The sequence below is a fragment of the Sarcophilus harrisii genome, chromosome 2 (assembly GCF_902635505.1).
Source record: "Sarcophilus harrisii chromosome 2, mSarHar1.11, whole genome shotgun sequence".
NCBI classification, from domain to species: domain Eukaryota; kingdom Metazoa; phylum Chordata; class Mammalia; order Dasyuromorphia; family Dasyuridae; genus Sarcophilus; species Sarcophilus harrisii.
Window position 1 is genome coordinate 14,768,824 of NC_045427.1, and position 11,733 is coordinate 14,780,556.

Consider the following 11,733-nt stretch of genomic DNA (forward strand, 5'->3'; position numbering starts at 1 on the left):
TGAAGAGTCTCAGAAAGTGATTATTTGGCTGACTATCAACACTTGAGCATCCATCAGAACCTTTTACTCATTTTCTCCTATCTAGGAGACTATTCCTACCAAAAGACTGCATTTGGCCTATGTGACTATCCACTTAAAACATTAAGACACCAAAACCATGCCTTTGGGTGAGCTAGGTCCCAGAAGAAATGAAAAAATAGTCCCTGTTATGACTTTTTCAGGGTCTCAAATTGTTCCCCCAAATCTTTTTCTCTTTATCCTTATAATTAACTTCTATACAACCTTGTCACTTACAGCATCCCGATTCTATTCTGGGACATTACAGATGGGAAGAGAATCGTTTGAGTTAGGAAAAAAAATACAAGATTTCTTGTCTTTGATCTTATTCCATGTTTCCAAGAGTTGATGGAATGGAATAAGATTTGGCCCTGTCTAGGAGGACAAATTCAGTTCAATTCAAATCAATTCAACAAATATTTACTGGGTAACTAATATGAACTAGGCAATATTAGTCCCTGAGGATGCAAAGATAAGTCAAAACTCCCTACCTTTAAGGAGTTTAGATTTTACTGGGAGAGAATCTAGGAGTCATTAAAGATTACCGTCAATAATGAAATTGTTGGAAGTTGTAACTACTCATTATATACTCAATTAGAAGAGTTACCTTAAGTCCTCACACAACCCTAAGGTTAGGCCTTTTCTATTGAGCCAAAGAGGGCAAAAGTAGAGCAATAGTTACCAACAGGCAGGTTTTGACTTGAAAATCTGCTAAATAGTCACTCTCCAAAGATGAAATGGGCAGTTTTGGAGTTGGTGGGATGTTCCTAAATGGGTAATGCTAGTCATATATCTTATCAAGAATTCTTGCTCGGGGCATCTAGACAGTGGGTAGAGCACTGGCTCTGAAGGCAGGAGGATCTGAGTTCAAATCCAATACTTAATATTTTCCAGCTCTGGGCAAGTCACTTAACCCCACTTGCCTCAAGCAAAAACAAACAAACAAACAAACAAAAAAAGAAATTCTTGCTCAGGTATAAGTTGGATCAGATGATCTTGGAAGTCTTTTCCAATTATGAGATTCTACTTCTTTTAACTTGCTTAATTAACTTCTTTTCCTAAATAATGGTAAATTAATTGAGGTCATTTCAGGTGTGAGTACTAAGCACTAGATCAAGATGAACATCATGCATCTACTATGACCTGCTGGTCTTGGGAGCAAAGGTTCTTCATCTGAGCATGGGAATATGGCACCAGCTGTTTGTTTGAGTTAGTGATTTATGTATTTCTCAGTATCTAATCACAGCTACTCTTAATCAAAATTCTTCAGGCTTTCTTCAATTGCTTCTGGGCCTAGTTCTGCTCAAATTCATTGCTCTTTGGGAAGATGATGCTCTCTTGCCTATGAAGACCGTACTTAATTAGGTGTCATTGAAGGGAGTCTCACTGATGGCAATTTAATATGCTCTGATAAGCAAAATGCACCTTTGGAAGTCCACTAGAACAACTAAGGGACAGGTGCGGAGGAGACCTTGGTGTTCACTTATTGTAATCTCTTTTCATACCACTAGGACTTTTAACTCTGAAAACACCTTCAAACAGCTCCAGCCGGAGCCATTGAGGACACTCTATGCATCTGTTCCTTGCCCACAAACTTGGTCATGGAGCAAGGCTGATCTCAGCCTGTTTTGACTCCCATCTTCATAAACAATGTTGGCTATGAGCCCTGTGGCCCTCCAGAGCCTCTGCAAGATGGGTGAGTGGAGATCACAGTTTGCAATTTTGCTGATGGGGGTGGAAGAGCCACTGGCCACAGAGGCACATGGTAACTGAGTTAAGCTTCCTACAGAGAATACTCAAGCTGTCTGCAGATGCTCAGCTCACCTCTCTCCTCTTCATGTTCCCAGAAGCTCACTTGATAAGGGATGGCAATCACATAAAAAAGCCTTGTCTACACAACACAGGGAAGCTGTCCCACAATGTTCTCTGCTCCTGAAGCATGGATAACTGGTACTGGTGATACCAAAGTTGCTATTAGATTAAAGTGGCCAGCAAAGATGGGGCTTTTTGTTTTCCTCACACTCATCTCTGACATTTGTTCAAAGTTGGGTAGCTGAATAATGTTTTCACTGCCTCTTAGATCCAGGACAGGTGATGAGATGAATGAGAAAAATAATTCTCTCGTTATAGCATGATCAGGCATTCTATTGCTCACCTTGTGTAGTGTTGTGTATTAAAAAATGAGGGGAATCATCACTAAGATAGACAAAGAACAATAAATCAAAAAAATAAATAAATAAAAAGAATCCAGGATTAAATATACACCATATCTGGGAAATGAAAGAACGATAGATTCATAAATTTAGAGCCTAGTGGTCATCGAGTTTAATGTCATCATTTAAAGTTAAGGAAACTAAAGCATGAAGGGCCTTTACCATGTATATGGCTCAACTATGACCCAAAGCCGTAAATGTAGTAAGAGTCAGAACCAGGATTTGAACCTAGACAACATGGAACAGAACAAAGAATACTAGTTGGAGAGACAGCGTACCAGGATTCCATTCTCAGCTCATCCACTTACTCTCTGGATGGCTTTGGACAAACTCCTGAAGCTGGATTTCTTCAACTGTAAGATAAGGACATTGCACTTGGGGACCACTAAGATATCTTCTAACTCTAAATCTATGGCCCTCTATTATCCTAAGGTGCTGGAATATTAATGAGCCATTAAAACTATACAAGTCCATCGCAACATAACAGTATGGTACAATTGAATGGAATATAATACAATGAAGAGACAAGGCAAATTTGAATCTGTGAAAGTAGAAGAAAAGGCAGAAAACCCTGATGCCTGAGCTCATTATTTTAAGACATTAGCCATTATTTTCATGGCTCTCCCTAATTAATAGGAATACAGATCTAGAATTGTGAGAAATTTTAGAGGCAAGCCAACCAGTTCATAGAAACACAACACATCAGAGCTTAGAGGGACCTCAGAGTTGATACAATATGACCTCCTCATTTGAGGTAGGATGGAACTCGGGCCAAGAGAGAAGTCCCTGTTCCTCCAATGAGGGACTGAGCCAGAAGTTTGAAGGGTCTGTTAACAATTTGTAGGCCAATCTTCTTCCTTGACTGCAAGACAACCTATTTTCTCTGCAGAAATCCCTAGTTCCCCCCTTCATCCCCATCATAATGCATGTCAGACTGATTTACCAACTAATGTCTACTATTCAAAGCTTGGACACTGAGCCCACTTCTTTATAACCTCACGGAATCTTCTTCTGTTTTGTCCTGCCCTCTCTTTTGCCCTATTTACTCCTCTTTACTTCCATGAAAAGAGCTGATTTCTCTGATAAATCACCTTCTTAATCATTTTTATTCAAAGAATTTTATTAAGTTCCGATTATATGCAAAGTTTTGTGATAAATACTTGGGACAGCAAGGCAAAAAAATTGTTTACCCCTAAAATGCAATAATTTGAATGTCATCTTTCCCATTAGGATGTGAGCTCCTTGAGAGCAAGAAGCTTTCTGTTTTTGCCTTTCTTTTTCGGCGCCTGGCCCAGAGGAAGTGCTTAATAAATGCGTCTTAATTGTCTGAAGCTCTCCTGCTTTCAAGAAGCTCACAGTCTACTGAGACATGGAAGTGGTGAGACAAAATATGTACAGAGAAGGAAACGTAAAGCATTTGAGGGGGGAAAAGGGATGTCAAAAGGAATTGTTCTAGGAAGGTTTCAGGGACAGCCGAGATGAGCCTGGGACAGAGATCATTCTTAAAGGAAGACATGTTCTAGCCAGGGGGAATCCACAGAAGCAGTTCACGGAAGAGCCAGAAGTCCAATTTTACTGGACCATGAAGGAAAGAAGTGGAAGATAAGCATCGGAACACAGGATGAAGACTTATCATATAGTAGGTTTGGGATATCGAGCTACAGAATTCATATTTAATGCCAGAAGGAAAGGAGAGTCAGAGAAAGTTTTTGAGCCAGAGAGTGAGATCGAATGTGTACATTAGGAAAGTTGTTTTAGAAATCATGCAAAGAACAAGGGGATGGAGACACTATAGAAAGAAGGGCAGGTTATTAATCCAGGAAAAGATGGTGAGGGTCGTACTAGGGTGGTGACATCAGGAGCAGAGAGGAAGAACTGGAGATAAAAAGTATAAGGAGGACTCTGTGACTGGTCAGGCAGAGGCAGGGAGCAGTCATTCTGAGAGATCTGAAAGAACCAAAATATTTAGTTCAAAATGTTTAATTCAAAATATATTCTTTGACAAATTTATTCATTTAGGTCCCAGAACTTTAGTAGCCATCAGATCCAGTCCATATATTAAAAAGAATGTTATAGAGACTATACCTGACAGATAGTCATTCAATTCTTGCCCTGAGACTTCCAGGAAGGGAGGACATACTCCACATGCATGCACACACAGAGATACACACACACAGAGATACACACACACACACACACACACACACACACACACCCCAAGGTAATTTTTAGAAATCTCTGCTTTTCCTGGGATCAAGTTAAATGCTTCTTCTCCATAGCTTCTCCTCCCTGCTCCTATTTCTACCCTCTGGGACCAAGTGGAATAATCTAATCTGATTGTTCTGATACATACAAATCTTAATTTAAGACTGTACTTTAAGACAATTGTCAAATCTTCTCATTGTAAATATCCTCGGTTCATTCAAGTGACACTCCTATGACTTAGTCTCTGGATTCTTCACTGTCTGGCTTTCCTTCCTCTGGAGGCTCTCTTACCTAATCAGAGTCAAATCAACCCAAGTTCACAGAGCTCAGTCTTATGATATACATCTCTCAAGACCTCAATTGTAGCCTCAGGTTTCTCCAGTTTTGATTTTCAAATCATAAAGTCATAGAACAATTCATTTAGACAGAAAGGGGCCCATAGGAGCAATCAAATGAAACTCTTTTATCTTACAGGTGAGAATACTGAGGCACAGCGAAGTCATTTGACTTGCCCAGGATTGCACACATATTACATATCTGAGACAAGTCTCGTAGGACCATAGATCTAGAACTAGAAGAACCATTTAGAACTTGAAAACCATGGAGACCATCAAGCCAAGTCCCTCCTTTTATAGAGCGACTTGTCCAGGACTACACAATTAATGTCTTAGAGGGGATCTGAATTCAGGTCTTCTTCCTCCAGCACTCTATTCCCTGTACCACTAAGTTCCAGACTTTACACAAGCAATGGTATGACCTGAGTATGGCTATATGCCAAGCTCATCGTGGTCCAATCTAACTATGGACACCGAGTCACATTCTTTGGCTATCTTCTTGCCCCAACCTTTTCCATACAGTCTGCTCCTAACTCTGGTTCTTACACTTGTTTTAAGCCATGAGTAAATCTGGGGCATGGATTTCATGTTCCACTTCAGCTTTGTATAAACATGTTCTATTCATATCAATCATCTTTTCAGTTTCTAGGAAGAAAACGGCTAGCTTGTTGCAGGATTTCATTGGTCATCCTTGACACAGAGAAAAAAAATTAAAAAATTAAATGCTTTGGACAATCATAGACATTAGAGAACAGAATTGGGAGTCCAAGGATTTGGGGAAATGCCTTCCCCCAACTCTGGTCCTTAGTTTTTATCTATAAAATTAAGAGTTTGGACTACAGGATCTATAAAATCACCACAGCTCTAAACCTATGATATGTGATCAATGATTAATGTTAATTCCACAGGAGCATTTTCATTGAAATATGAATGTACTTCATCATGAATGTAAGTTCCTCATGGTAGGGATTGTTTCATTTTTTTGTATTTGTATCCTTAGCACCCTAGTGCCTAGAATATGATAAGTATTTCATAAATAATTATTGATGAATAGATTTATTTTGGACCTGAATAAATACAGATTTGCCTTATAGCTTTGCACTTACAAACACAGATAAATAAGAGAGTGGGAAATTTTATGTAATTCTTCTAAGATCATGTTGTTGTTTTTTTAATTTGCAGCCATATAACACAAAAACTTGACATTAGACATATTTTCACTCATTATTGAAATTCTTACACAGTTTCCCATGATTTTCTCTATTCTTCTGTTGTGGCCCACATCACGACCCACCTGAAATGAACAGCCAACCTAGAATCACTAATGTACTGACTCAATTAGTTGTTCATCCAACTGGATGCTATAATCTGGTCAATATGCACTTTTCATCCATTTTATTTTTTCCATTATGAATGACTTTGCTGACTTACATCATTTGAATATGAATTGGGTACTTCGTGAAAGAATGATTCTGTTTCTTAAAAGGGATAAATGTTTGTCCCACTCAGATTTCCTCTGGTTTATCTCATGCTAAACAAAAGTATAATTCAGTATGTCATGATAAACTGAAGCATAAAGTATACATTTTAAGAGTAATTTGATTTCTCCAGCCTCACCAAAAAAAGTTGAGAAGAATCTTACTTTTATGGAACTGTTTTTATTTTTGCTAGACTCATAATTTCATTGTTTTGGAAGCTAATTCTACCAAAGCTGATTGGTACCCCTACTGCAACTATAGTTCACTTTTCTGGGACACTGTTAGGTCAAGTGTAGACAGAACTATTCAAGAAAATGCCTAGTGCATGAAGTTAAAAATATATCATAGGTTAATAGACTCAGATCCAGAAGACATAATAGAAGTCATCCTGTCCAACTCCCTCACGTTACATCTCAGAAATTGAAGTTCACAAAGATGGCTTTCCCAAAGTCACACAGCTATCATGTCAGAATAAAGTCAGCTCACACTTCCTCTGTCATGGGGATGATGAGGAGAGAGAAATCTCATTTGGTGTTAATTGATTTCTCAAGTTCGTGGCAAGAACTTATGCCCAAGAAATTGAGTTCATTCATTTGTTGATTTTGAGCAAAAAGGATTCCATGATATTCTTATTCCAGCAAAATTGTTTTATTTGCTGTTCCCAATATACAACATTTCATTTCTTTCCTCTGTGTCTTTGCAACTCCCCATATCTGGAGTTCCCTCCCTTTTCACCTATGCTTCTTGGAGCTAATAACTCACAGTAAGTTTCATATTGAATAACACCTCTTCGACAAGATTTTTCCCAGCCTCCTCAGTTGTACCAAACTTGTGATCATGTTGAATTGATTTATCTGTATGCTTCTTGTCTTCCTTCAATAAAAGGCCAGCTCCTTGAGGTCAGGAATTATTTTATTTTTGCCTTTGTTTCCTCCAGAGTCTAGTACAGCACCCGATATGTGGTAGATGCTTAATTGAATTACTTATTGAATTTAACTGAATCTAAACTCTATTTCTCCTCTAGTTCTAACACAATGTTCTGAACCAAGTAGGTGCTTAATACCCATGCACAGTGTTCTGCACCGAGTAGGTGCTTAATAAATGCACTTGTCAAGCACTATTAAATTTAAACAAATCATCACATCAAGAGGTACAATGTAGTAGAGTTTAAAAAAAATCTTCTAGTTTGGTTGATCACTAGCTTTGTAATTTGAGGCAAGTCACTGGACCTTAAAGAGTTTTATTTTTCTCAAGTCTAAAATGAGGGGATTCATCTAGGTGTCCTGTGTGGTCCTTTACAGCTTCGAGTCTAGGTGCCATCTAACTTTCAAATGAAGGCTCTCTTTAAAAAGGAAACTTTGCTTTGGATCCAATCCCATGTCCATTGTCCCGATCTGAATTTTGATCCGTGTCTAAATGAATGAGTTAATGAGCACTTGCAAAAACAAACATGCAAAAGCCAAGAACAGGTTTCAGGATCTAATTGTTCATATTCTTGGAGACGTAACACAGTGTAACAGTCTCTCTCTATTGTGTTCTCATGCTTACACAACTTTCCTTTCCACAGTCCAGATTCTAATTTCTCTCCACCATCCTCCCTTGCAAAGTTCACAGATACAGGAAATGCAACCGCAGAAACACCAACACCTGCCAAGGGAAACTGTCAAGACAAATGGCTGCCTCTCAGCCCCAGGATTTGGCACAGTAAACTAGCTCCATCACCAATTCTTCCCCAAGCACACACAGCTCTCCCTTCTTTCCCATTTTACCTTCTATCCAAGGCTGAACCTTTAAAGGGCCAGTGGATGACAAATCTAGGCCCCTTTTGTTTATGCCATTGGAAATCTTGGGCCTCAGAAGCCTTTTTCTTCAGTTCTCTTTATATTGAAAAAAGTAATTCAGTTTCTTTTCTGCTAACTCATCATGTAAATAAACATGCGTGAGCAACTAATCCATAGCCAACAGCCAATGCTTTGTGAGGCATTAACAAGCCGGTGTTGTTCTCCGTGATGCAGTGTTATTTTAAAAACAACAGTAACTGAGAAGGGCTGAGAAATGGGTGGTGTCTTTTAATCCATTTTTTAAATGCTGGCTTTAGATAATAATTAAATCTCTGTACTTCTGAAGAAGAGCTTAAACTTTGGCACTAAAAGTTGGATGATGTTCAACTTATGTTATGTCAAGGGGATTTACAGCTGAGAAGGATGACTCATTATGTGTAAGAGTAGCCACAAGCCTTGAATGGTACTTCAAAAAAAAATTCTAAGGGAAAGGTTTTACTAGTGTCAACTAGTAACTGATAGGATTCTGCTTATTCCTCCTAGCATGGTATACGTTCCACCCCAAGTAAAGGTTCATTACATCCTTGTGAAATTATAGCTCTGGTTCAATAGCATGCGACAATCCTCCTCGAAGCATGAGTCTGAGCTCGTTTCCCAGCTGGCTGCCCCTCTTCTGCTTGTTTTCTAATAAAAGTTACCCAGGATACATACTCTATGTAGTATCCAGAACAGATAGGTACTGTGTGGGGCTGCCCATCAGATAGAGTGGTCTCCCACATAACCCTTAACATAAGCTCAATAAAGCTCCACCCCCATTCCCTGTGAAATTTCCACCAATGGACCAGCCATCCACGATTCATCCTCATCCTCTTCTAGCTTTGGGTATTTGATCATTTCTGTACATGAGATTTTGAGTGGATGGTACCTTTTGGTCTTTTTATTTTGTGAAAAAAAAAATATATATATATGTATATATCTCTTTCCTAAATATTGTGGCAATGTGGGTTGTGTTGTATATGCTGTCACAGACTGAATGCTCATGTTCCCGATAGGTCTGTTCATGAGCTTGACTTGCATCCTGCCTTGCAAAAATATCTGTCTACTTGAATCAGCTGCAGTATTTTGCATTGACACCCAAGCTGAAAATGGCTTTTAAGACGTTTTATTCTCATGGAATGGACTATCTTTGAACCATGATGTTTAAATGTTTCTGAATTTTCCAAACACCATTTTTATAAAACCATTGAAAAAAAATCATGCTGGTCATTTTTCTTGAATTAAATGAATGTATAAATTAATTAATAAGCTGACAAGTAAATTATTGGGGGAGGGATGTGCTTTGTGGCCATGCGATTCATTCATGTTTTAAGGGAGTTGTTCTATTTGTTTCAATGATGTAATTCAAATTATAAGTATTTACACTCCTATCAATACAGCAACATATTTATGTCTTGTTCAATATTGAAATGTGTCCTCTAATAAAATATTTTAAATGTCTTTCTTTAAATTCTATAATGTTTCAATGAATCACATTGTTGTTGTGAAAATTCAATCCACCCACTAACACTTATCAAGCACTTACCATGTTCCAGCCACTGTGCTAAATGCTGGCAATAGAAAGACAAAAATGAAACAGTTCTTCCTCTCAAGAGGCTCATATTTTACTGATTATGTTCAGAAACAGAATGCCTTACATAAGTAGCAAGCCAAGAAGTCAATCATTTAATAAGCATTTATTAAGCACCCACCTGCTGTGTGCCAGGTCATGTCTAAATGGGTAGAGATGTCTGACAAAGAAGTCAACCATTTATTAAGCACTTATTAAGCACCAGGTCATGTCTAAATGGGTAGAGATGTCTGAAGAGAAAGTCAAAGAACCAGCTAAGAAGCAATGTTGACCAGTCAAAAGGTCAGTGGAATCGAAGGCAGTCAGGGAGACTATGTGGCCAAAGAGAATAGGAATGAAAACAGAAAAATTATCTTTACCTTTTCTGTGATATTGATCCTTCTGGCAGTCTAGGGAAACCTCTTCAGAAAAAAACAGCTTGTTTTCACAATTAAAAAAAACACTGAATTCCAAGTAGAGATAACTGTAAATACAGATATATTTTTCCAATTCAATTACACAGAGTTCTGGAAATCTGTCTGTGAATGATCTACTTGTGCACTGCAGGTTAAGAGTTGGTCTATGCCAAAGAATCTAGTGGTTGGGTAGTCACAGGCTGAGATAATGCTAGGACCATGGATAGCACCAAAGAGAGAAGTGCCTTTGATGTAAGAAGCCAATGTAGTTGGCCCTGGAACTCTATGGGTATTGAAGGAATCTTATCCACTTTAAAGTTGTTTTTGTCTTTCAAGGGTGAAAACAGTATTTTCATTCAAAGAATAATTTCAGGACTAGAAAAAACTTAATGGTCACTTAGTCTAATTCATGCCAGAAAATAGCTCTTCATTAAAATATATCTATTAATTAACCAACCAGTGTTTGCTTGAAAATTTCACCCACTAATTCCCAAGACAACATCAGGACTCTTTAAGATAGCTAAACCTAAATTATCCTCTTTGCCTCTTCTACCCATTATCCCAGGTTCTACTGACAAAAAGAAGTCTATGCTTAATTCCAAATGATAACTGCACCACAACTAATTCCCTATTCCCCACCTTCCGAATCTTCCCACCTAGAGACAAGATATTAATCTCCCTGAGTATGTTTGTTTCTATAAAATGGAATGTAAATATTTATATCTATAAAATAAACCAGAATGAACTAGATAGAGTCCAGGGTCCCTTCTGGCTCTGAATTTGTAACCAATTATAACCTATAACATTTATAATTCTATAACCCCCAATCCATTCAATTGATCTTTATATAGATGAATTCAAGGCCCCTCACTATCTTAACTATGCAGGCAGAAGTCATCAGCATCTGTAACAATGGTAGAGCCATACTTTATACCTTGAATTTGAGAATAAAAATGTCTGGATTTGAAGTCAAAGACTATGGGTTCAATTTCTATCTTATTATATACATAATTTTGGATCAGTTTCATCAATAGTCCCAGTATTTAAGAAATGAAAGAGTGATTCCTGAGTTTCCTCTAAGCGCTAAAGCTACAATTCCATTAATTATGCTTAGTACAGGTTCTAGCACATAGTAAATGAACACCAAATATTTTTTGCTTTGCCTTGTAATTGAAGTTTCATCAGAGAGATTAAAGGATTTACTCATGGTCATACTGATGACAAGTATTTTAGGCAGCATTTCAACCCAGACCTTCTCAATATCAAATTAACCATTAAATACATGACCTGACAGTGCTTCTAAAAAAGAAAAAGATGGGCCCAGGGACCAACTAGGAGCTGGAGTTCTAAGAGATACCAAATATCACAGTGGTTTAGGAAATGCATTTTCCAAAATTTTTTAAGTGTGTGAACTTGAGGTACCTTGTACAGTCTGAAAGGTAACATCTTTCACTTCTGTCCGTCTTATATTACATATATGGTATAATTAGAAAGCTACCAGGCAGTCAAAAAGATCTGGATTCAAATACTAGTTCTTACTGACTCTAAGCATCTGGTTTTTTCCCTGAGGCAATTGGGGCAAAGTGACTTGCCCAGGATCACACACCTAGGAAGTGTTAAATATCTGAAGCCATATTTGAAC

General features: G+C 38.0%; 1 protein-coding gene across 1 annotated transcript in view; it reads left to right on the forward strand.

Annotated features, from left to right (window-relative positions):
• Window positions 1-9,566, forward strand: part of ADRA1A (adrenoceptor alpha 1A) — a 130,449-nt gene extending 120,883 nt beyond the window's left edge. The window contains exon 4 of the mRNA XM_003758700.3: window positions 1,569-9,566. Coding sequence (XP_003758748.2) covers window positions 1,569-1,577 — 9 coding nt within the window. The 3' untranslated portion in view covers window positions 1,578-9,566. The remainder of the gene's footprint in view (window positions 1-1,568) is intronic.
• The last annotated feature ends 2,167 nt before the right edge of the window (window positions 9,567-11,733 follow it).